The following is a 25,146-nucleotide window of genomic DNA, read 5'->3' on the forward strand; positions in this document are numbered from 1 at the left end:
CACCCCCCCCCTCCCCTGCAAAGCTTTTTCAGCATCAAGCCTTCACGCCAGCCATCCCCGCCGCCTCGGCGTAAGGGCTGGCTGGGAAGCAGGCAGCAACCCTGCTGGGACATGGCACTCCGCTGCCCGGCTTTGGTGGCGTCCAAAGCGACCCGGGCAAGACCCCATGAAAAACCCTGGCTGGAGCCCATCTGGCAGAGGTTCAAGAATGCAGTTGGCCTGCCTTTTCCTTTTCCCCAGCTTGCTGGAAGCCTTTGCACTCTTCGCCCACGGCAGGCTCAGGTCCTCGGGGTTGGGGCCCCACAAGGATGGGGGAAAAAAAAAAAAAGCCTTTTTTAAATTTTTTTTCCTCTCCCCAAGAACAGCAGGCTCCTGCCAAGAAGCTGCACTCATGAGTAAAATGTCAGAAATCCCGCCCGCAAAACACAACAGTTATTTGTTGCAGCATCCCTGGCACCAACCTCCTGGTGAATCATATGTTCCTCCGCTTCTTTCCTTAAGAGCAAATAAGCACATGCTCCCAATTGCAAACGGGGCTGCTCGCCGCCCACCCAGCTCACAGGCCACTGACATACCTGCCAGCAGGATACCGGATCAAACATTCCCATCCAGCTGCAGGGTTCGAGATGTTTTTTAAAAGGGTTTTTTGAACACCTGATCAAAAACATCGTCCTGACCTTTCAGGCTCTTGTCTGCTTCGTTACAGCGCTGCGAACAGCCACGTCCCATTATACGAGGGGTTGGCAGCGTACTGCTAGGTGTGCTGGATCACACCTGCTCCTGCGTGCTCCTTCCTCGTCCCACGTTCTCCCTGACCCTGGCCGGAGCAGGATCCAGCCTTGTTCTGCTCAAATCCCTCACGGCACATCCCTGCCCGGGGGGAGGGTTTGGTGCCCAGCTGGGCTGGCACAGGGATGCAGGCTCACCATGTACCCCCAGGAGCTCTTCCCCCCTCCTCAATCAGCCAACACAATGCAAAAACACCCTGGGGCACGTCTTCCTAGGGATGCTCTGCAGCCGAAAACCCACCAGGGCAGTCCCAGTCCAATGACCCTGTCAGGAGCCGGGTGGAGTCAGGGTGAAGCAGCTCCTCAAGCTCCACACCACCCCAAAACCCTCCCATGCCTCCCCAGAGGGCAACTGGGGTTTTTCGGCGGGGCGATGCACCTCGGCACCGGGTCCTGGTGGGTGCCTTGAGGAAGTGAGGGGGGTGTCGTGGTTTAACCCAGCCGGCAGCTAAGCTCCATGGAGCCGCTTGCTCGCTCCCGCCCGGTGCGACTGGGGAGAGTCAGGAGGGTAAAAGTGAGAAAGCTCCCGGGTTGCGATAAAGACAGTTTAATAGGGAGAGCAGAAGCCACGCACACAAGCAAAGCAAAGCGAGGAACTCATTCGCTACCTCCCCCGGGCAGGAGGGGCTCAGCCATCTCCAGGACAGCAGGGCTCCATCACGCCTAACGGTGACTTGGGAAGACAAACGCCATCAACCCCAGTGTCCCCCTTCCTCCTTCTCCCCCCAGCTCCATGCGCTGAGCGTGACGCCGTGTGGCCTGGGACAGCCCTGGGGTCAGCTGGGGTCACTGTCCCGGCCGTGTGCCCCCAGCCCCTCACCGGTGGGGTGGGTGAGGGGCAGGAAAGGCCGTGGCTCTGGGCAAGCCCTGCTCAGCAGGAATGGAAATTCCCCTGGGTTATCAGCATTGTTTCCAGCACAAATCCAAACCACAGCCCCGCTCTGGCCACTACAAACACAATTAACTCTATCCCATCCAAACCAGCGCAGGTGGGACAGCAGGCACAGGGGGTCATTGAAAGCAGGGAGGGCAAAGCCCTTTTTCTGGGGTAAATCCACGCAATTCAGGGGCTGCCACCCCACAGCAGGGAGGAGCAGGACAGCAGCGCTCTGAGGACGAGAACAGCCTGTCCGCGCTCTTCCAGAAATTGCTTCAGGATGCTGGCAAGCAGCCACCGAGCCCTTGAACTCCCAGCTACGCTGCCAGAAGCGAGAACCGAGCGAGCGGTGGGACCCACGCCGGCCCTCGGCGCGCAGCATAACCCAGCCAGCCGCTCTCAGCCCAGCCGAGCGAGCCTCCCGCAGTCGCAATGGCCCCACCTTTGCCTTGCACACCCTTCCCTCCAGGCATGCAAAAGCCACCCACCACCCCAGCGTTTCACTTTCTTGCACCCTTTCTCTGGCACTTGCACCAAAAGCCATCACCCAGCACACCCCCTTAACTCCAGCCCCACTTACCAGCATCCTCTGGGACTAAACCACCTCCCCAGGGGCCGGGGGCGTGTGGGGGAGCGGGGCCAGGCAGAGGCACCTGGCAGCTGCAGCAGCAACATGGGCTAAACTTTGTCTCTCTGCTTTCTGTCATCCTGTTTATTTAGGTGCAAATAAATGAAAAAGCCAGAAATGCAGGCAGGGAGGTGGGAATTTCAGTGGGTGGTGGGTCAGTGACACGTGGGCTGGAATCCCACTTGTGCTGCGGGTTTGTGGGAAATGGCATCTTTAGCCAGACACTCGGAAATGACAGACAAGGATCGAACTGGCTGTGCTCAGCCCTCGCAGCTGCCAGTTGCCCCCAGCATCCTGATACTGCCGGTCCCTTCGCCTCCGCACGAGCTGCAGAAGCAGGTGGTGCCCCGTGGAGGGACCCCAGAACGCCAAAATGAGGAACCCCCCCACTGCGTTCATGCAAGCAGCTCTCCAGCAGCACCCTACATCAGGCATTCGGGCTGGAGTGCAAACACTCCCCTGAAATCCTCACCGAGCCCGAGCCCTCCTCCATCCATCACCTTGCCCATCCCCACCAGCCTCCCTCCTTCCCACAGCGATTCCTTAATTATCACCACGACCTAACGAACTTCATTAACCTCAACAAGCAGCCCCTGCACCACTATGGAAGTAGCTGAGGAAAAAAAAACCAAACAAACTTCAGTTTCCTGTGGGTTTGTGACAAGTGATGTCAGGGGCTGGGACTTTCAGATCTGCGCCCGGATTGCCGGCATGGCCAGAAAACCCAAGCGGCAGCGAGCACAGGTGACAAAGGCCTTTGCCCTCCTCCGGGCACAAACCCTCTGCTCTTCCTGAACAGGTAAAATCCCATTTTCCAGGAAAACATCAAGGCAAGGTTTCCCTTTATCAGCCTCTCACTCAGCTTCCACGAACCAGTCACATGTTTGCAAAACCAACATAGTTTATAGCTCTGTGCATTGGTGGTTTTTTTGCTTTAGATGGTTTTTACCTGCCTGCTGCTTTCGTCTTTCTTTTTTTCCACCCCTCAATTTTTTTTGGGCAGCCACCAGACATCATCATGGCTGCAAGATGTCATCATGGATGACAAAACCAAAGGGAGAAGAAAACCCTCAAAACCCAACATGCAAACGCAGCCAGTGCTGTTGGCTTTACCCTCTGTTGATGGGGATCAAGCCCTTGGTGGTGGTTTGCAGCTAGGGAGGGGGTTTTGGGGGGCTGGTGGCTGCCCCCCCACCGGCAGCATGTCCCCCCGTTGTCCTCCCGTGCCACATGTCCCTGCTACGACAGAGTAACCCCAGCCGCATGGTTCTGCCCTGACCTGCTCCAGGCAGAAATTGCCTATCAGCCCGAGAGGGCAAAAAGCAGAGAAACAGGCGAGATGCCACCTGGTGGCATCACCCAACCCGTAGGAAACCCCCTCCACCTGCCCCCCAGACCACGCCTGGGCTGCGGCTCTGCCCACTGCCTGGCCCTAAGCCCCCAGCCCACCGGGGGAGGCCACCCTCCACCTCCCCGCAGCCCGTCCCCCAGAGACCTGGTGCACCTGCCCCAGTGCCCTGCAAGGGATCAGGCCAGGTGGCCCCACCCTGGCAAACCCTTCCTCTTGCCTATAACTAGCCCGGGGAACCTGTGCCCCAGCTCTGTGCTGGTGCCAGGCTGCCATGGAGCACTTCCCGCAGACCGTCAGCATCAACATGCAGCCCTACGGCAAGAACGAGGCAGGTTCCCCGGCCGCCGCCTTCAGCCCCACCATCACGGCTTCTGTTCAGCCACAGCCCAGCCCCAACCCCCAGGACTTTGTGCTCTGGTCCTTCTTCAATGCCATGTTCTGCAACCCCTTCTGCCTTGGCTTCATCGCGCTCGTCTTCTCCATTAAGGTGAGGGGAAGGTCACCCCCCCATCCTGCCACCCCCCCTGCCCGGCTCAGGGTTCTCTCCTGCTGCCTGCCCCCATACCACGGCTCCCTAACCCCCTATCTTCCTGTCCCATCTTGTCCCACCCTGCCCCGGCTTGCCCCAAACCGCCCTGTCCCCACCTCGCTTCCCAGCCTTCCCCCCACGAGAGCCCCCACCCCTCTGCGTCCAGCCCCACCGCGCCGCTCTGCTCCCAACGTCCCCGCAAAGTCACGGCTCTTGGGCCGCCCGCCCTCCTTCCGTGCCTTGGGAAAGGGGCACCCGGGCAGTGCAGCAGGTCCAGACCTCCTCCCGCGGACTCACGTGAGCCCAGACCATCTCCCGCCGGCACGATAAGGTGGGGAGCCGGCTCCCAGCTCCCTTCCGCGGCACTCCCAAAACTGCTGCAAGTCTTTGCCCCTACTTGAGATAAGAAATAACAGCTCCCTGTGCGCTTCCCTTTTATTACCTTGAAAGTAAATCATTTTTAACAGCTGCCCTGATAAGTGTAGAGAGGCATGTGTCAACATGTGCCTGCACAGTGGGAAGTGCCGTGGTGGTGCTCCCAACCGGAACCCCCTCTTCTGCCCGGCTCGACCCCTCCTGCGCTGCTGCCCCAGCCCCCCAAGAGGACTGTGCAGCACATTGCCAAGTGTAGTGTCTTTTAATAAGCCATTAAGAAAGCACTTTCAGGCCCCCGTGAGCTACGTTTCTGCCACGTCAGGGTGGGCGTCTTGGGGATGCAGCAGAGCCCAGTGGATCCCAGTGCCAGGCTTTGGGGAGGCCAGCTGCTCAAGGGCGAGGAAGACTGGGGTATCCCCTCAACCCACCGCCAGCACCGCCACCAGCTCGTGCTGTTTCACTACCCATCTCCCTCTCCTGACCCACAGGCCAGAGACAGAAAAATTGAGAAGGACCTGGCAGCCGCTGGCACCTATGGGATGACAGCCAAGCATCTGAACATCACAGCGCTCTGCCTGGGCATCCTGGTTACCATCATGTGTATTGTGCTGGTGGTTATATACAGCAACCAATACAGACACACCTAACCCCGTCCCACCGAGGAGCAGCAGCACCATGGCCTCGTTCTTCCTTCCCCTCCACGCCGCTCATCCAAAACCCACCCGCCTCACTCATGCAGCTCCTTCCTCCCCACTCCCGCTGGATGAGGAGGGGTCCTCAGGCACCCTCCCGGTGCACCCTGAGACAACCCTCTTCAGCATGAACCCACGGGGTGAGCACACAGAAAATAAAACACCTTCCCCACACTTTTCTTTGGAAGTGACATGATTTTGGGTTTTGGGAGGCATTATTCCCCACCGGCATCCCCACCTCGGGGTCCAGGGCTACCCCATACTCAGATGAGTGGAGAGGCAGGGCTGAGCGAGGAAGAGCAGGAGGAAAGGGTGTGCCATGTTGGTGCTGTCAGTTAAATATAAACACTCACACCCTCCCTGGGCTTCTGGGGGGTGTTTAGAGATACCCCCCACCCCTCCTGGACCAATTTCTGTGCTTCCTCCTGCCGTGTTCTCTGTTATCCCGGGTGGAGATGGCCACCGTGGGGAGGGGGACCGCCAGGCGCTGCAGCCCCCACTGAGGAAGCCTGGGCTCAGCGGCCGACCTGGGGGCTCCCACCTTTCCTTGTGCCCACCAGCCCCTCACTTTAGCACCCTGGAACCATCCCCCAAGCTTATACCCGTCCCTGCCCCACGTCGGTGCTGCCTCCCCACCCTTTGCTGCCAAGGGAGCAGCTCTCCAATGGGGAAACGTGGCTTTTGAGTCCCCAGGGTCCCCTCTGAGTCCCCAGGGTGCCCCACACCCGCCAGCTTACGCTGGGTGGGGGTCACAGGGACGGGGTGGCCGTGGCACCCACCGGGCGGCCCCCGGGGTGGGGAGGGGGCTGCCCGGCCGCTCCGCCCGCGCCGGCGGCGGCGGATGGGCGCTGGGGGCGGGCCCCCCACTTCGGGCGGGAGCGGTTTCGTTTCCCCGGCGCTCCCTCTGCTCGGCTCCCGGCTCGTCCCGACCATGAAGCCCCTGCAGGGGGAAGTGTCCATCCCGCTGCAGCCCCCCGAGCGGGGGGCGACCCCCGCCGCCGGCCCCGCCGAGCAGCCCCGGGACTACGTGGTCTGGTCCCTCTTCAACGTCCTGCTGGGCTACGGGCTCACCTACCTGGGCTGCCTCTGCTTCCCCGCGCTCGTCTACTCCATCAAGGTGAGGGGGGGGCGGCCCAGGGACCCTACCCGCCACCCCCGCTGCCCCGGCCAAGCCGTCCCGGGACCCCCGACCCAGCCCGTCCCCCCCCCCCGCCCCCCCCCGCCAGCTCCTCCCCGGACCCCCCGAGCCCCCCCGGCCCGGTCGCCAGAGCCGACCCGGGACCCCCGGCACTGCCCGACTCGCCTCCGGCACGGCCCGGGACCCCCCCACCTGAGACGCCCCGACCCGGCCCCCTCCGACGCCGCTCCTGCTCTGAGATGCCCCCCCGACCCGGACCCCTTTCCCGGCCAGGAAGCCCCACTCCCCGCTCCCCCCCCCCCCCGACTCAGCCCGACCCGGACCTTGCCTTCGCCTCGGGACCCCCCGATTTCGTCCCCCCCGACCCAGCCCTCTCCAACACCGCCCCGGGCCCCTCCGGTGCTTCCCCCCGCCCCAGCCTGTCCCAGACCCCACTGCCATTCCGGGACCCCCAGATCCAGTCTCCCATCCCAGACCCCCCTGATGCCACCCAGCCCTGGGACTTCCCGACCCAGTGCGTGACCCCCACCCCAGTTCCCCCACCGAGCGTGAGAGACTGCGGGCGGGTGAACGGGACCCCCCCGGGGGGCTTCACCCCCCCTCTCCCGGGGTGATGCATGCCTGAGGCCCCAGCACCACCCCTGGGCCGGATCAGGCCCCCAGCCGGGTCTCCCCCTGCCGACACCGCCCCCCCAACCCCATTTTCCCCACAGGCCCGTGACTGCAAGGTGCTGGGGGACCTGGAGGGTGCCCGGCTGCACGGTGCCCGTGCCAAGCTGTGGAACGTCGTCTGCTCCCTCCTGATGGTCCTCATTGTGGTGATCATCATCATCATGATCGCTGTCATTTGACGGTGTAGCCACTGACCTGCTTGCTGCCGCCCGTGGGGTGCTGCTTCTCCTCCTCCTCCCAAAATGTCTGCTGTGTCCCCACTTCGGGCGTGCGGTGCAGGGGGAAGGAGAGCGATGCCCTGGCGCCTCGCTGCCTGCGCGCCCGGGTGTCTCTGCACAGCCACCGCGTGGAAGGGGTGGGTGAGCCAGGCTGGCACACAGGGGACAGCCCCCCCTTTCTTCTTCGCTTGTGTGCCTTGGCAGGGGGCTGCTGGGCTTCCCGGTGTTTAGCCGAGCTGTGATCCATGTATAGGTCACCGCTGCCGCGAATAAAGCTCATCCTGCCAAACCCCCTCGCCTGTCACCTTATTCACAGCGGGAAAGGAAAAGAGCGTCCTCGCGCATCTTCGGGGCAGCCGCCTCCTCCTGCTGCCAGCTCCATGGCTCTCTGCCTCCATCCCCGCTGTGGGGCAGAGCAGTTCCAGCCCAGAACCTAGATAAGTTTCCTCCTAAAAGTGTAGGCATAGCAGAAGGAAAAAAAATATCTTCATGTTTTTCTGGGCGTACATACCCCATCCTGCTGCACAGCCCCCTCCCCTCCCACTTCTAGGGAACCCCATAGAAGTAGTTCTTTCACATTTGGCTATTAAGTTCCTGTTTAATGCATCCAGCAGCCCAAACACGCTGTAAACCAGGGGTCTTCCCAGCCAGGACCCCCTGGAGGGCGTGGGCCGAAGGTGAGCTGGCACAGCGGGAGCTCCTGGCACCCAGGGTCTGTCTCGTATCGGCCCCTTGGGGTGACGGTCACTTGGTTTCAGAGTCGTCCCATGGCTCCGTCCCGATGGTCATCCCCGAGTGCTCGGCCTCTCCCGCCGTCACGCTGGCGCTGTCTGTGCTCCTCATCGCAGGAGGAAGGCTGGATATAAAAAGCGTGGAGGCTCTCAAAACCAAGTTTGTTTCTCCTAGCTCCCAGCCAAGCATGTCTGATAACCACAGCTCGGGGAGGGCTGTAATTTCTCAAGTTTATATATAGAGGAGATGAGGCTGTGCCGTAGACAAGGACTATATAAAGGGGCTGGCCTGCCCCGCTCCCCCAGCCAGGCTGGTGGAGCAGGAGAGCCGCGGGGTGCCCCTCTCTGTGGCCATGGACACCTCCTACCCACGGGAGGACTACCTGCCTGCACCGTCCCACAAGCGGGAGCCGTCTCCCACCGTCCTCGCCATCGGCACCTCGCCACTGCCCCGTGACCACCTCGTCTGGTCCGTCTTCAACACCATCTACATGAACTTCTGCTGTCTCGGCTTCGTGGCGCTCGCCTTCTCTGTCAAGGTACAGGCGCCAAGCGGGGACATGAGACTGAACATTTGGGGTACCCGAGAGCCCTCCTCATGCTGGTGCCACGGATGGACTTTCTGAGGAGGCACAGAGCATGTGGAATAACTACCCAGGAGGGCTGGGGGTGGGGGATGATGACAAGAGCCCAACACCCTCAAGAGGCTGGTTGTAGGTGACACCATCACCTGGTAAAGCCCCCACTCTTTTCCTGCCACCTGTTAGTGAGGCTGTGAGGCCCTCTAGATAACCACAGCCTCCTGCCACCACTGGAGGACCAACTGCTTCTTCCTAGGAGGTGCTGGGGTGCTGTGATGCCCCCGGTCCCTCTGCCTGCCCTCTGGCAGGAGCAGCTCCAGCTGGACTGGACCAGGGTGGAGCGATGGGGGAAAGCGAGGGCTGGAGCCAGCAAGGCTCCGAAAGAAGTTGGAAAGAAGCAGAAGGGGAAAACTCAGTGGCAAAGACAGCAGGGCTTGGGTGGGGGGAGCAGGGGTGCACAGAGCCGGCAGGCAGCCTGGGAGGGATGGATGGACGGACAGAGGGATGGCCAGCCACCCTCTTGGCTGGCGGGGAGCCGGCCGGCAGCGCGGGACTGCCCAGAGGGCTAAATTGCAGGCTGCGAGGGTGCCGAAGCCACGTAGCCAGGCTGGGAGGAGGCGCAGGGAGGGAGCTGCAGGCAGCCCGGGTGCTGCCGCCCCATCGCTTGGCTGTTGCAGGCACGGGACCGGAAAGTGGCCGGGGACGTGGAAGCCGCTCGGCGCTTCAGCTCCAAGGCCAGGTGCTACAATGCCCTGGCCACGGCGGGGAGCGTGGTGCTGCCGCTGCTGCTCGCCGCCCTGGTCATCACGGGCGTCATCCACCTCTCCAAGCTCGCCCAGGAGTCTGTGGGCTTCTTCACCTACCATTTCAGCGGGAGCGACGACGAGGACAAGTGACCAGTGAATGAAGGGCTTGTAGAGACTCCTTCGCGTCGCTGGTGGACCCCCGAAAAGACCAGCATAACCCAGCCACCACCCATCTCTGCTACACGGGGCCACAGCCGCACGCTTTCACGCCCACCGGGCAGCGCGTGGCCAGGTGGGAGGCAGTCCCGCAGCTTCTTTCACACCGCTGCATCTCCCCTCACCCTCCCCTGCCTGGTCCAGCACCCCCAGCCCCACGGTGCCCAACCCCAGCTCCCGGCCACCCTCCTTAGGACAGCTCAATTATTTTTATTTACTCTCGGGTTTTTTTTAACTCCCTTTATCCTGTGTGGAGCACAGCATCCCTCCAGCCTCGGTGATCACTATTTAAATCATTAAACCGTTTCAGTCGTTGCAAGTCTTCCGCGTGCGTGTGTGTAGTGCGGGGGTTGCTAAAGGGACAATATAAATACAGCTTTTTCACTCTGGTCATGTTCTTCGCAGCCAGAAGTAATAATCTCTGTGACCCTTAGAGCCACCCAGCCTGAAACAGCCGCAGGCTCTTGGGGCCCCTCCTGCGGCTGAGGAGGGGAAAGAAGCAGAGAAGCTTCTTGGCCCCATGGGGACATCCTCAAGCAGATGAGGTGCTGTGACCTCCAAGGGGGGCTGAGACCTGCAAACTCGTTGCAGTAAGGCAGACATCCCCCAGCAGGTCCCTGGGCAAGGACAGAGGGGATGAGCGCAGGACGCAGCCCCACTGCTCTGTGCTCTCCCTGTTGCCCTCCCCGGGCCAGAGCCGGCTCATTTCGGCAACTGGACTAAAAAGATCCCTTTTTTTCTCTTTTGGGGGTGGATGACATGATAACGGTGACAATGACACCCCTTTTAGTGCCACCTGGGACCTGGCTCAGAGCTAGGCTTTATCCCCGGCCCCATCAAAATCCAAATCCAGGGGCAGCCCACGGGGCTGTTCTGGGGGATGCCAGTGTCCGTTTGTCCTGCCCTGCTGCAAAGAACTGCTGTTAATTAGGGGTTGGGTGACTTTTGACAAGGCCTGACAGAGAGCCAGCGTAATTATAAGGCAGAGGAGTGGCTTCGCCTCCTTCCCTAAGCGTTCCCACATGCTGCCTGTGGCAGGGACCAGCCGCAGGGCTTTTTATAAACTCCGTGGGATTCAGCCGAGATTCCTGGGGTTTGTTTGGAGAGGGCAGACCATGGCAGGGCAGGGAGCGCCTTCGACATCCCCTCGCTTTGACCCACGTCTGGTCTAGCAAAGGTGCGGGGCTGGGAAACGAGGCACCGAAACCACCCCAGGAAGGGGGATGCAGGAGGGGATGCTGCCGCGAGGTGCAGAGCTGGGTGTTGGGGGGTATCACGCCCCCCACTTTGCACATGTACATGGGCACAGCCCTTCCCCTTTTCTCCCTCAGGGCTTTCTAGGACACCGAAAGTGCTTTATGCAAGTACACTGCAGGTCTTTGCTAACTCTGAGGCTACTTAGCTGGAGGAGGGCTCTGATCAGACCCCAGAAAAACACTGCACTTATAACCTGACAGAATATTAACAATAACTGATGCCTGGGCTTCTATAGCCCTTCAAACATCACGTCAGAGGGGCTTTAACTCCAAAACTGCTTGAAAAGAGAGATGGTAATGTAGATAAGGGGTTAAAAACATGATAGGGATGTTATATGGTGAATAACTCAAAAGAAAAGGAGCTGTGCGCTGCTCAAATGGGGCTAAAATGCTTTTGGCTGTGTATTTTGTCACTAATATTAGTGCCAAAATAGTGCCCATTCCACAGCACTGCCTGCTGCCCCACGCTGCCTTGGCAGAGTTTGTCATTAGGGGATGCGCAGGATTTGGGGGGGTCCCGGCCACTCACTGTACTGAAACCCCAGAGGCAGCTGTGCACTGCAGCCGAGGGATGCTCCTCTTTGCTGCCTGGCAGGCGGGAGTGACCTGGCGAAGCAGCAGTGGCCAAGTCTCCTTTGGGCCCCGAGTGGCGCAGGCATCGGGGAGAAGGCGAGGACCGAGCCAGGACGTGCTGGAGGAGCCGGGAGTCAGCACACGTATGGGCTGGGCTAAGCACGGATTTATCAGCTAGGGGCATCCCTGTAGTTGCAGAAGTTTAAAGCACAAACAAGTCATGGGTGCTTAGAAAACCCATTTAAAACAGATGCTTTCAGGCTTGGCTTTGTCTCCTCTGCTAACTGAGAGATGTTAAAGGCACATGAACAGGATTCGGGGGGCTCAGTGCCCCCCCAGCATAGACAAGGATGCTCAGCATCACTTGGGGAGCTGCTGCCACCCCAGCCATGGTAAGAGCTCCGAGTCCACCCCAACCCACTCCCCGGGGCCACAGAGGAAGATGGCACACATAGTTCCATGGGGGCAAAGGGTTTATGGCACAGCCTGGGACCCCCACCTTCCCACCCGCCTTTACCTTCCCCCTCTGCCAGCATCTGCTCTTCAATTTGTTTCTGCTGCTTCAATGAGTAAAACCCAGATCAGCCAAGGTTTAAAATCCCTCGGTGAACGACCTCTGAATCCAGCCGGCTGCCGTGGGGAAAGAGACGCTCTGCCCTACAACAAAAACCAACCTGCGTGAGATACGGGAACGGTTTCTCCCCAGATTGTCTCTGTTTTAGGCAACAGACCCAGGTGGTGACACCGTACCTTCACGCAGGGGAAACCGCTGCCCCGACTCCTCCAGGACAGCTTCCAGGGGAGACGCCGGAGGGTCCCGGGGAGACTCTGTCACTTGGATCCTGACCTCTTCTTTGGTGATGGAGAACTTCAGTTTGTTGCCGAAGTAGGAGACACCAGTGATTTTCAAGTTGTTGATGTCATCAGGAAAGGCAGGGTTGAAGCGGAGGCTGGTCTTTGTGATCCTGGAAAGGCAGGAGCAGGTCAGTGGTGGGAACAAAGGGTGGCCACAAAGCAAGGCAGCATCGTGGGTCGGCCAACTGCCCAGACAGCACAGCCTCGTACGCCCCAGAGGAGCCTCCCGTTACTGCATGCACCTGCGGGCAGAAAGGGTCCTTGGCACATCCCAAGGCTCTCCGGGCAAATCCCAAACACACTGATGAATCATTTGGTGAAGAGCTACTTGGGTCGTGATTTCACAGCCCAGCACCCTAAGGCATTCCTGTCCCTCTTCCAGTCCTCGTTTGGGGTCTGTGGTTTCCATTAGGTTGGATTTTAATTAAAAAAAAAAAAAAAATTTTTTTACAAAGGCAGCTCAGTTCCCCACTCATGTTCAGAAGGTGGCTTTATTGGCTGCTACACTGGCAAAATTTTGGGAATACCCTGCTCTGAGATGGGGAGGGGACCAGGGCACAGGAATGAGCAGAGGTGGCCGTGGACCCCAAGCAGGCATGGCCACTGCAGCCTGGTCACACAAACCCATGGGCCGCGAGCTGGAACTGACCTCTAGCCACGTGAGGGGCTCAGGAGGTGGCGGTAACTGGGATTTCTGGGGTGCAATTCAGCTTCAGCCAAAACACCTACGAACAAGTATCTGTCCTCATCTGCCATTGCTCCGAAAGCCGCACGAGGCGGGTCAGGAGCCGGTGGGAGCTCACCTCACGCCTGCTGGAGATGCTCTTGGAAGTGCTGCTCAATTAAATCGCAAGGCACGCCTGACTGCTAGCACTGCCCCTCTCTGCCGTTTGCCACCTCAGCAAAGACGCGTCTGCACAGCTTTGGTTTTCACGTTCCCTCTGGGCTGCGACCAAAGCGAGGCAGCAAGGCGACGTCCAAAAACCCACATCAGCTCCCACCCCCGCCGGTTTGAAGGGCTTTGAACTCAGCACTGCTGTGTGCTCCTTCACCAAAAGATGATTAAATATATATATATATATATCTAAAAAGGAAAAAAAAAAGTCAAGCAAACAGCTTGAATCCTTTTCTCCAAGCCCTTACCTGAAGTCAAACAGAGCCCATATTTGTGTTTTGGCTTTGGGTGAGAAAAGACAATGGTCACTGTGAGCTCCTACTCAGATCTTGGCACATGAGAGCTCTCAGCCATCATTGCCAGTCTGTTGAGAGGGCTCAATGGACTGGAGAGGACTCAAGGGCGGCTCAAGAGACTGGAGAGCCTCAGCGGCAGGCCGACGTGCCAGCCAGCGCGCGTGGCTCCCAACAGGCAGGGCAGGAGCGCGGCCTTGAGGGCTGTGCCAATGTCATCTCACCATCTGTGGAAATTTGGCTGGAGCCCCAAAGCCTGTGGCTTCAGCCTGTGCCAAGAGGGGCCCAACCTGACACACACGGAGCATCTGAAGACCTCTGAGCTTCACAAAAGCTGAGATTAAGGTTTTCAGCTGGGAATACGGTAGCTCACACCCAGCTCCACCAAGAAACTGGTGGGTTTCTCAGCAGCTTCTGGCCACACACACACGGAGTGAAAACATATAGTTAGTGCTAGAAGGTTTCGTTGGAAATCAAAAGGCTTGTCAGGCTGATCCATCCTCAGTTAAACTAAGAATATGCTCAAGAGACTGGTGCTTCAGGGTTAAAACCACCAGGCTGCTTTGGATATGAGAGACAGCTTTGAAACTATATGAAGAGCTCAATGGTTTTTCTAAGGTATTTTAATGCTGTGGTGGTGCCAGCTGAGCTCTTTCCTCCACGGAGGCTTGCAGAGCCACACGTGTGCAGAGGGCAGATCGCTTCCGAGGGGCTGCAGAAGGCCCTTCACCACCACATCCAAAGGAGACAGGATGGCGTTATAGCCAAGCCGGAGGACAGACTTAGGGAATGACATTTAGCTTCCCAAATGTGCAACTCACTCATCAAGTGACCTGGAGAGAGTCTCTTACCTGTTCCAAATCTGTTCCCTGCCTTTAAAGTGGGAATAGGCTTACAGCAGCTCAGTGGGGTGGTGGAGGACTGGGGTCTCCATTTACAGAGGTCCCCTTAGAAAGACCACAGTGTATAAGGTGTAACGAGCAGCAGTCCTGTGTTTGCCTGCGAGGTGGCTGCACGGACTTTCTCTTCAAATAGTTAACTGAAAGGCCAATGTAGTTGGTGGATCGTAGCCTTTCAGCTTCATCCACACTTAGTGAAGAAATCAAAGATACAACCACGTATGGAGTGGGCAGGTCTGGATGCGTTTCTGATACGCAGACACCAAAATGATACAGGCTAGCCACAATCCTGAGACCATACACAGATGCCTCTCTTCACTGAGGGTGTCAGCTAGCATTGAAGAACCCAGTGCTGGCCTAGCCTTGACGCCTCTTGAAGCCAATGGCTTCCAATACTGACGTAGAAATGGACCAAAGCTTATCACTTCTGATAACTCCGCCCTGTTCTCCACCAGTGACTAACTGTCCCCAGCACCCACAGCTCATCCAGGATTGTCAGTGCTCCTATTTGTTCGTTACCTGCTGGGGGCTTTGGAGGATATTCTGGATGCTGCAAGTTCCTTTCTTTTTCGTGAGTGAAAACACATTGCTCCAACTAAACAGTAAGGTTTTGAATGACAGGCAGTTGCTTAGAAATTAAATGTGGCACAACTTAGGTCTCACCTGAACCCTGTGTAGCCAAAGAGGACAGCTTGCAAGAATCCACCCATCCCTGTCAAGAAGTTCACAGCTCCTGACCCATCTGAGTTCTCCGCCCAAATCTGCTCCAGCAAGATAAAGAAATGACTCAACAGTTGCACTGGGACTCTTCACACAGTTTTGTGAGTTTGAATAAGCTCATCATCGTCACTGTCACCTATGTGGGGTTGCCGTGACCATGCCCTGCTGCCTGTCCTGGCACGAGCTGGTGGGTGGGCTCTGATGCATCTCCAAATATACTACCATCTCCATTCCCTTTCCCATCCCTGGCAGGCAGAAGGAAGCCTGGGGTGAGCATAACACTGACCCGTGGCTCGGTGTTGCCTGGTAGGAAGCAGATGCCTCCTTACTGCTCTTCAGAGCATACAGAGGAGAGACAGAGTGCACAACCACCTAGCTCAATATATCAATAACCTAGTGACCTCAGGCAGCACAGGCTCCAGTCCAAGTGATGTCTCTCAGGGTGACGTGACCTACCTGGGAACAGGCGAGACAGAAACGAGAGGCGTTTGTCACAGGGGAGCACCCACGACATGCCACGCAGCTAACCTTGAAGGGCTCCGTGATGTTGCTGAAACACTTGTCCAGTTGGCTCTGGGCTCGCTGCACCTCCTTTAGCTCCAGCCAGCCCACTGCAAACATGCTCTGCCGGAGAGAAAAACGGCCTTTCGCCATCTGCTGTCTCCCCCAGGGGTGACAATACAGCAAAAGCTGGAGTGACACCACAGCTGGCATCCCTCTGACCCAGGGTAGGCATCTTCAGTGCACAAGCCAACCTCTGCACCGTCCACGTTCTCGCAGAGTTTAAAGCAGGTCTGACAAACCATGCCCGCTGGCCGGACTGGCAGGGACTAACTCGGATGGGAACAGCCGCCTCGCGGATAAATCCCACCGTCGGCTCTGCCCCTCTCCTCACCCAGGTCATGGCTGGCCCATTCAGCTCAGTGACAGGTTCATACATCTCCAGGTCATTCCTCCGGACTTCAGAGCTCATGGGGAGCATCAGTGGGAATCCAAGCAAGACAACGTCAGCTTGTTTCACAGGCTCACCTGGGGAAGGGAGGCGGTCAGACCGCTTACGCGGCTGGGAATGACCGGCAGACCCGTTGCCTATTTGCTCAAACGGGGAACAAACCTGGCTCACCCAGCATCACAAATGCAGAACAACAAACACCACATCAACAGGGGGAAGGTAGTGGCACTGCAGGGAGAACAACTCGTTGCTGCCTTGCTAGGGGCAGACCAGAAGAGCAGCTTACGGCTTGTCCTTGGCGCTGCGTTTGCTAGAAGCTGTGCTGAGGCGGGACACTGGCACAGCCCTAACGCGATGGCACCCAGACTGGTGTCACCTAAAACTTCAGGTGCAAGGGAATAGCTCCCACGGTCCCATGCACCCAGATTACCCTGCCCCTAACTGTGAGAACGGGGGCACCGAACTGGGCATGCATTTCCACTGGAACTGGCCCCTTTGCTTCCAGGGGGCCAGGGGTTGCTGGAAGGGCAACACATGGCACTGGGCCTTGGAAAGATAGACCTAACTGTCAGCAGTGGATTCACAGCAACCCTGTCACCTCCATCCCAGTACTAAAAGTCTCTTCCTATGCCCTGTGCTCCCAAATTTCCTATTTTTATGAGCCCACTAAAGAGAAACCATCCACCAAGAGGCAGAAAAGTCACCTACGAGCCAGGCTCTCCACACTGGCGACCCAAAGGCTGCGCTTGGAGAGCAACGCTAGAGCTTTTACCTCGGCCAACCGTTCGGCCGCTGTTCCCACCTTTGAACCAGCCAGAGCCCCCACTTCTTGCAGGCTTACAAAGAGCGATCAGCGGCCAGCTCAAAGGCCTGCTGCTGCCTCTCGGCTCACCTGGGCTGTAACCGTCGTACTCGGGATGATATTTCTTCTCTGCATCGAAGGGCACTTTGACTTTCTGGGCACAGTCCACCCACTCCTCCGGCACAGGGATCAAGAAGTCCCGAGCAACATCAGCTGCAAAATTTAAGCTGAAAAGAAGTGAGGAACAATGCTTTATGTCGGGCATGGGTGCCTGTGACCCCCTCGGAGAGGGGAAGAGAGGAGAGGGAAGAGAAAGAACTAATTGAGCCACAACTGCAAAGAAAGAGCTACTCCAAAAGAACATGGATCAAAGTTTAAGCCTGGGGTAACAGCTCTCATCACCGGAGTTGGGAGTCTGCTCCTCTAGCTTTACATGTCTCCAGCTGGCTAATTGTACAGACACCTCAGAAAAGGCAGGGAGAGAAACCCTCCTGTGGAGCGAAATGCCTCTCAGCCTCTTGTGGACACCTGACACGGGTCAGACGAACCACCACGGGACCACCCACGTCTTCCTGCTGGCTTACAGGCAGGCAAAGGAGACCAGCTCAGACAGAGGCACGCAAAGAGAGGAAAGGTGCCTCCCCTGCGGGAGCCCTGCTGCCTCCCACCCCCCCCCAAATCGCTGGGCAGCGGAGAAGAGAGATGGGCCAGAGCTTCAACAAGGCGCGCGCGTTACCTCCGCTGGGCCACGGCGTTGGTGTACGCAGAGTTATCAACCCGGTAATGATACTCGTCCGGGGGCATGACACCTGGAGGAAGAGGAAGGGAACGCTTCACACCACAGCACAGCTGAGGTTTGGCATGGCTTCATGCCCCTACTCAGGGAAGTGGTGCAATAAAGGGAAGCCCTGCCGTTGCCCTGATGCCTGGGCACGTGGCGAGGTGTTGCCTCTGGCAGGATCCCACAGCGATCTCGGTGGGAGAACTTAAGGGGTGCTTGCTGTGAAAGAGAAACAACCTGGCTTTCAGCTTTGGCTGACGGGCAGCAGATACCTCAACATGAGGGCATCTCCCTCCCTTCACAGGCAAGGTGACCTTCGAGTCATTGATTCCGTCAAGTCATTCAATCAAGATGATCAAGTCATTAAAACTTTCCCTAGCTACAAGCTCTGCTCCTTCCTTTGCTGCTTTAATGCAGATTGTCCCCCGGAGGAGAGACGGCCACTTCCCAAGAGAAACGTGAAAACAATTTAAATGTGTGACTCCTCTGAGGGCACTGGGGCTGTCTCCAAGGCTCTTTGCACCAAGAGCCAGCCTGCAGCAACCCCAGGGGCTCTTCTAGCTCTGACCACCCCGGTTTCATCAAGACCCCTTTGCTCTAACCCAGCCTTCTCCTCCAGACCTTCTTCCCACAAACACCTCTCCTTCCCTTCCCATTTTCTTCCTCAGTGTCCCCTTTCAGAAGCAGCCCATCACTAGTAACCTGCTCTCGCTAACGTAAGGTGCTTCAGCAGGATCTCTGCCTGCAGAGGCACCCTTTGCCCTGCCAGACTCCGCCGCAGTAGTACTTGCCCGGCACCGACAGCGCCAGATGTCATTCAAGGGATTAAACTCCTGCAGGCCCCTGGGGAGTTTAAACTCAGGTACTTTAGAAAAGTCTTAGAAAAGTCCTTCCTCTCTAAAGCCTTTGCACTCTGTTTTCTCTGAGCGCCACCGGTCACAACAGCAGATCTGGAGGTGCCCATGCTTGTGGCATCAGCTGGTACCACCATGGAAGGAGATATTTAGAGGTGTCCTATGGGTGGCAAGGGGCTGAGAGGAAAAACAACTGATACTGCGGCATTGGAAGAGAGCGGAGCATCTTGTCCCATGTTCGCACAGACACAAATATCATCTGTGAGATATTCCAGAGGGCAAGAGCTTGAGGAGCCCGTGCGCTCCCGTCCAGGTCTGGCTGGAGGGGCTCCCAGCCCCTGCTCACAAACCCCTTCCCTACAAACATGTCTGGCAGTTGCAGAAGTACCTCTGATGTGGTAGCATCGCTCCTCCTCGCTCCACACCATCCTGCTACACCAGTACTGAGCCACGGCACTCACCAGCTTCCAGCCTCCATCCTCCCTGAACAGCTTCTGGTCCTGGAGGGAGCCAAAGCCAGAGAAAAACAGGGACATGAGGGAGAGTCAGCCAGACCCAAACTCAGCAGGAGGACAGAAGCTCTAAGGAGATGGACGTAGCAGGAGAAAAGGACAGAAAACTGGCCTGGATTGAGCCAACAGGTTGCTGAGCCGCCCACGAGGAGCAAGGAAAGAGGAGGCAGAGCTGAAGAAGGGACCCTGGGGTGATACCGGCAATTTTGATGGGAGCAGACAGCAGGAGAGCCTCTGGGAAGGGACAGTGACCGTCACCAGAAGCCTGCAGGCCTTGCCACCGGGCCATTCAGGTGGCACACCCTCCCTTTACCTGCGTGGTGCAATAATACTGCTCAAAGGCCATCAAAACATCTCCCGTGACATGGATTTCTTGGGCTCCATAGACCTCCTCAGGGCAGACCTCCCGGCCGGTGGCTGCACTCTCCCACGGGAATTTAGCACCCTGCCAGGAGAAGACCTCAATGAGGCAGCTGAGCACAACACCTTGAGACGCCCTCCCCAGTCCACCACCTGCAGGCAGCTCCCAGCCCCGCCTAAAGCTAGAGCCGGAGAGGAGAGCAAAGCCCAGCGGCGCTCCCGGGTGGCAGCGGCTGGGCCGCGTTGCCCCTCCGCCCAGCGCCTCTGTCCCCACCTTGTAGCCTTGCTCCTGCGCGTTGCGCAAGGCTCCTTCCAGCATGCGAATGCGGTACTCCAGGATGGCTCGGGCAGCTTCAGGATAAAACAGCAGAATGTTCGGGAACATCCAGGTGTCCTGGACACAGGCAAGGAAGGCAAGGTGGTGGGATTGGCTGGTAGGGCACCCCAATGCTCCCCCTTCGAGTCCCCGCCATCCCAAACGCTCTGACCCTGATTTTGCTATTACTTAAAGGTGCTGTCCTGAGGGCTCATTAAAAGGGATAAATCCACAAGGGGCTGTTTCTGCCCATGCCTGCTACCCTCTGGGATCTCACTAGGATGATCTCAGCAGGACCTCCCATCAAGAGAAGGGAGGCAGGACTCCTCCAAAGCCAAAGGCTCTGGAGAGGGTCAAAACCATGCGCACCACCAGACAGAAAGCACACGAGGTCCACAGGACTGAAAAGCCTTTCCTACTGAAAGACCAGACTGGGTTTAGCACAGGAGCCTCAACACCATCCAGCAGCATCTCCTGCTCACGCCACGCCGTTGTCACTCAGCTGCAGAGCTGTGCACCCGGTCGGCGTGGCTGCTCCGAGAGCAGACCTAAGCCTCAGGCTGGGGCAAAGCCACCCAGCCCGGCTGGCTTACTGAGTACGCACCAAACCTACGTTTAAAAGCTGAATGTGCCCATCACAGAAAACACACTATTTTTTCAGTGGTTCAGCCAAAATAGGGCTTGTTGATGCCACCAAAGTTGGGAGGAGAAGGACAGGTTTCAACTTGCTTCATTTTCAACAGCTAAAAGTTGGTGGCCGTGCTCTAAGCTAGTCTCCCTTGAGCGAGCAACCTGAGCTACCGTAGCCCCAGACCCCAGCCTGGGGGAGGGGGCTGCCCTGCGGCGGGGTGTCTCCTTGCCCCTCGCCCTCCCCTCCTATGCAGCAGCCCCAGGCATCTAGCTTCGATTTAGGCAATTTGCTTTTGAGTTAGAGGACAAGCCAGATGAGTAACTCCAGGGATCGAGCTGAGTCTGGGTAGCTGTTACCAAAGGAGCCGGAGGATGCTCTCCAGCAAGAGGCTGGTGCCGGGGAGGGCGAGAAGGAGGCCTGCAGCCTCCTGCGAGTCTTCCCCTCCCCGGTCGCTGTGCAAAGCCCCCAGGTTACCTGCTAGCACAACCCCTGCCCACCTGGTCCCAGAAGACGTGCCCCCAGTAGTCCTCGCCCCGAGTGCCGTTGGACAAGCCGCCAGGGCTGATGCCGTGGAAGAGGAAGCCCGCGTTCCCCTGGGGCGGGATGGCGCTCAGCAGGTAGTAGAGACACCCGTAGAGGGCCTGCCTCAAAGGCAGAGGTCCATCCAGGTCTACGCAGCAGCCTCGCCACAGCGCAGCCCACGCGAGGGCGTGGGAGGCGTGCAGGGAGCCGGCAGCGACGAGGGCCAGCCCTTCGCTGTAGCTCCTCTTCGCCTCCTCCTCGCTTTCGGCCACGGCCGTCAGGAACTCCCAGGATCGCTCCCGCTCCTCCCCACGCAACGTCAAGGCTGGCGGCACGGGAGTCCAGAGCATGTGAACGGTGGGACGGGGTCCCCCCTCTACCTCGGGAACCAGCGTCTTCCCGTAGATGTAGCTGTGGGAGACAGCAAGCCACTGGGAAAGGGAGAGCGGAGCAGGTGGGACTCCGTGCGCATCCACCACGCAGCAGGGACCCCCCCCCCCAGCAGCGCTGTTGCCCCCTCGTCCCCACACTTCAGCTCAGCTGCCTTCCCGCCCCCACAGCACAGGAAGCAAATTCATCACAGCTGGTCCCAAATCCCAGCAAGCCATTGTTAGAGGTCAGCTCCTCCAAACTCACCATCTTCCCCAAACCCACTTTGTGAGCACATCTAGTCCCTGTGGCCTTTGCTGCTCTCTTACATGACGGCGTAAGCAGTAATTCTGGAGTTGCAACTAATAAAAATGTTCCTATACTTAATTTGGGGGCCTTTATATACATGCCAGGAAGAAGCAGATTTGCACAAGCCTCCACGCTACTTACCATTTCAGCCTAGCTCTAGCCTTATTTTTGTAATTTATTTCCTAACAGCGAGCAGGGCAGCGTGCGACAGCCCGTGAAGGACACAGGCAGGGCAAGGTCCCCCCGGTGACCCAAACTCACTGTGCTCCCTGGAAGTCTGGGCCTTGGTTCAGGTCCAAGTCCTGGCTCTTTGGCACGAACGGAGTCTGGAGCTGGACCGTGATGGGTTGGGTGGCGTGAGCCGATCGTCGGATGGTGATGCTGAAGGCCATCAAGTGGACGAGGGAACGGTGAGCGTAGATCTGGTGGGTGGCTGTATACTCCGTTGACTGAAGCACGTGGCTGAAGGTCCCTGTAGGCACAACGAGCGCCATCAGCCCTTTGAACCACGCGGTCTTGATGTTCTGCCCCAGACTCCCACTTCTGCCCTATCTACCGGTTGCTACTGGCAAAGGAACCCCCTTTCCCAGGTCCGGATCCAGTCACAGCTTTTGACTGGACAGCACTGCTAACACACTGAATCTGGCCAAGCTGCTGAGGAACGATTCGCGCTATAAAACCTTTTACCAGGCTTTGTGATTAAACAGGGTTTACTAAGCCTGGCTCCAGCAGGGATTGAGATACAGTCTGAAAATCACTCCTATTCTCAGAAGAAAGGGAACTTTTCCGCTTGCTCCAACACAACTTCAGAAGAAAAACACCCTGCAGGGGAACGGAGACTGAGCAGGAGAAAGATGCAACCTTGTGGAAGAGGCTACACGGGCAATGAGACTTTTAACTTCTAGAAGAGGGTCGCTAGCAGCCAGAGGGAAAGAGCGATGGGCGCCCAGGATGGAGATCTGAAAGGAGGCAGCAGGACAGGGAGATTCCTGCCCGTGCTCTGCTGTACCCGTCCGGGTGGCCAAGGTGAAGGTCTCAGCCGGGCTGCCCGCACCGGGCACTGCCATCCTAACGTTGACAGGGCTGGGGATGTCGGCACGGTGCGTGTCTCCCGCCGCCCCGTTGTACACGCCGTTGACGTGGAGGATGTCCCGGTACACGCGGGTGCCCAGGTAAGCGTTAGTCACCGTAGCCAGCAGCCGCGGGTCGGAGGGCAGAGAAGCGGAGGTGAACGTGGCGGGGTCCTCTTTGCCATCAGCCATTTCTACCAACCCGAGCTGCAGAAGATCAACAAAGTCAGGTACAAGGGTTGAACGGACAAAGCCAGGGCAGGCTGAGCGCGGCCGTGCTGGGCGCCAGCCAAAAGCGGGGGCTGCAAACCGCTTGTCCCTCTGCAACCTTCCTGAAGCACCCCGGGCACGGGAAAGGCTGGGTGCTCGCCTGCCTCCAGCCTCGTCACGTTCCTAGGGCCTCCGTTTGTTTTGGCCTCCCTGCTGACCACCTCCACCACCTCCACCCCAGCTTTCCCCCCGGCGCCTGGGGCAGGTCTCCCCCCACCGGGCACGTTTCCTCCTTTGCAGCCTCCCTTGTTCCCTCGTGGCTCCAGCGTCTCCCAGCCACGGCGGCGGCTCCTCCAGCTCACCCAAACCTCACAGGCTCTGGCTTTGTTACTTCTCCAATTCCCCCCCGCTTCCCCTTCTGCTGCCCTTTCCGTGATACGATCTCACCAGTTTCTCCCAATACAACACAGCCACCTTCCTCTTCTTTCCTCCTCTTCCTCCCAGCACTATTTGTGACAATATTGAACACTCTTCTGTGGCCTCAGTGGCTCCCCACCTCCCAGCTCACTGCACCCCCATGCTCCCACTCACTCTTGCATCTCTAGCTCAGCTTCAGTACTGGCTTGCTGGGCTAGGAGCTTCTTATTTCACTGATATAAAAATATGCATTTATATAACATATAAACACATATATATTAAAGATATAGACACAAATAGACACATATAAACACCACCTTACAAACGGGAGCTGTAGCTGGCGCCTGGCAATGCTAAGCACGAGAATACTATAGAAATTACAGAGTAAGGCTCTCCAAGGGGAGCAGAAGAGCCAGCCGGGGCGGCACGAGAGCAGCAAGAGCACGCCCCAGCCAGGCTGGCAGTCCCCGAAATCCCTCCCCAATAGCAGCTGGCAGCTCTCAGGGACAGCTCGGTTTCCTCATGCCAGGCGGTGCCTGAGATTGAACTGTGAGAAAAGGCTTCTTTCTGCCTTCAGGGAGGTTAAAAAAAAAACCCAAACCAAACGAAAACAAAACCAGGAGGGGTGCAGAACACGAGGAAGTTAGATCTTGCCTTCAGTCTGGGGCTGAACATGAACTCTGGCCATGCAGGCGGAGGCTGCTGCTGAGGCTCCCGCAGAGGGGGAAGGACGGAAGTTACCCAGCTGAGAAAGAAGGAAGGAAATAACTTTTTTTCCCTCTCCTTAAATGAACTAACTAAGAATACATAGTCTTGACATGCAGGTGTTTGCCCAGATAAGCTCACTGCCCACGGCAGGGAGTGCAGATATTCCGGGGCTGTCCTGCACTCCAGGGAAGGGGGAACCTAGAAAGAAACCAGTCTATGATGATTTCTTATCAAAACGTCACCTGAGAACTGCAGCGATGGCCGGGGCGGAGAGCTGGGGCTGCCCTCCGGCCAGCGGGTGGGGGGAGCAGCGCACGCACCTCCGCAGCAGGAGCCGCCTGTGACAACCACCCCCCGTCCCCAGCCACGCTCCAGCCCTTTTCCTCGCCTGCTTTCGGAGGGAACGGATCCAGATTCCAGCCCTGGCTTCCTTCCCATGACCCCCCACCCCCACCCCATGCTGTTCTGGGCACGGCCGAGCACCGCGCCCCGACTTCCCGCGCCGCTCGGGCACCGCTGGCATCCAGCCCTGCTCCTCCCAGCCCCTAACCTCTCCTACCACCTCTAAAGCCCAGTTACAGAGCGAGCAGCGTTTTACCGAGCTGCCCCCAAAGAGGGCCGGGCCAGCGGCCATTACACAAGAAAACGCCGGTGCTTCCCCGGGCTGAGCCCCGCCACGCGCCAGGGCCACGCCGCCGTGGGCACAGCGCCCGTCCCCAGCAGCTCCGTGCCCCGGCGTGACCGTGCCCCGGCTCCCGCCTCGCTGCAGCCGGGTGCTCCAAAGGGATCCGTGACCGAGTCTGAGAGGCCTCGAGACAGCCGGCCGTCAGTGCTGCACGCACGTCCTCTGACCGTGGCAAAGGCTCAAGTTGTCTGTTTCCCTGCGGACCTTTTTGGAGCTGGCAAAGCTCCCGCTGCCTTGTGTCGCGGGCGAGCCGAAAGGCAGCCCCCGCAACCGCTGAATGCACCGGCTCAAATCCACCCCACGTCGCGGCCTTTGGCAAAGGGAGGTGACGGCCCCTCCATGGACACTTTCACCCCCTGTCAAACACGCAAGCGTTGGACAGCACAGAAGCATTGCGTTACAAACCCAAGCTCGAGGCGGGGGAAGAGCAAATTACTGTGGATCTAAATGGAAATTCCCCCTGGATCCCAACACGCCCCCAGCTCACTTGCCAACGCTCACTAGAAGATGGAGGCTCCCAGGTGTTACTTGATCCTGTGTCTCTCCTATCTCAGAGCCTTTCCTGCTCCCTGCCCCATGCTATCAGCCACCTCCACGCTCAGTCCAAGCGTGGGA

The 25,146-nt window shown here is 58.3% G+C and overlaps 4 protein-coding genes across 7 annotated transcripts; 3 read left to right on the forward strand and 1 right to left on the reverse strand.

The window, feature by feature from the left end:
* Positions 1–3,913: 3,913 nt before the first annotated feature.
* Positions 3,914–5,414, forward strand: LOC135313598 (interferon-induced transmembrane protein 3-like). Its single transcript, XM_064453174.1, has 2 exons — positions 3,914–4,131; positions 5,037–5,414. The coding sequence occupies exons 1-2, from the start codon at positions 3,916–3,918 to the stop codon at positions 5,193–5,195; spliced, it is 375 nt and encodes a 124-aa protein (XP_064309244.1). The 5' UTR covers positions 3,914–3,915; the 3' UTR covers positions 5,196–5,414.
* Positions 5,415–6,008: 594 nt separating this feature from the next.
* Positions 6,009–7,537, forward strand: LOC135313597 (dispanin subfamily A member 2b-like). Its single transcript, XM_064453171.1, has 2 exons — positions 6,009–6,357; positions 7,092–7,537. Exons 1-2 carry the CDS (start codon positions 6,082–6,084, stop codon positions 7,227–7,229), a joined length of 414 nt encoding a protein of 137 aa, XP_064309241.1. The 5' UTR covers positions 6,009–6,081; the 3' UTR covers positions 7,230–7,537.
* Positions 7,538–7,842: 305 nt separating this feature from the next.
* PGGHG (protein-glucosylgalactosylhydroxylysine glucosidase) lies at positions 7,843–23,940 on the reverse strand. Of its 4 annotated transcripts, none has more exons than XM_064453163.1 (15): positions 23,793–23,940; positions 22,451–22,718; positions 21,703–21,913; positions 20,739–21,174; positions 19,569–19,688; positions 19,248–19,379; positions 18,811–18,922; positions 17,524–17,596; positions 16,878–17,014; positions 15,929–16,062; positions 15,562–15,657; positions 14,977–15,074; positions 12,122–12,336; positions 11,889–12,028; positions 7,843–8,124 (listed from the first exon to the last, which is right to left on the reverse strand). In XM_064453163.1, exons 1-14 carry the CDS (start codon positions 23,811–23,813, stop codon positions 11,964–11,966), a joined length of 2,118 nt encoding a protein of 705 aa, XP_064309233.1. In that variant the 5' UTR covers positions 23,814–23,940; the 3' UTR covers positions 7,843–8,124; positions 11,889–11,963. The 4 variants fall into 4 exon arrangements, with proteins under 4 accessions (XP_064309233.1, XP_064309234.1, XP_064309232.1 ...); XM_064453164.1 differs by lacking the exon at positions 7,843–8,124 and adding an exon at positions 9,738–11,526 and having other exon boundaries at positions 20,739–21,194; positions 22,629–22,718; XM_064453162.1 differs by lacking the exon at positions 7,843–8,124 and adding an exon at positions 9,740–11,526.
* On the forward strand, positions 8,102–9,856 carry LOC104047017 (interferon-induced transmembrane protein 5-like). Its single transcript, XM_064453172.1, has 2 exons — positions 8,102–8,538; positions 9,258–9,856. The coding sequence occupies exons 1-2, from the start codon at positions 8,353–8,355 to the stop codon at positions 9,474–9,476; spliced, it is 405 nt and encodes a 134-aa protein (XP_064309242.1). The 5' UTR covers positions 8,102–8,352; the 3' UTR covers positions 9,477–9,856.
* Positions 23,941–25,146: the final 1,206 nt, after the last annotated feature.

Source organism: Phalacrocorax carbo, chromosome 5, assembly GCF_963921805.1.
Source record: "Phalacrocorax carbo chromosome 5, bPhaCar2.1, whole genome shotgun sequence".
NCBI classification, from domain to species: Eukaryota; Metazoa; Chordata; class Aves; order Suliformes; family Phalacrocoracidae; genus Phalacrocorax; species Phalacrocorax carbo.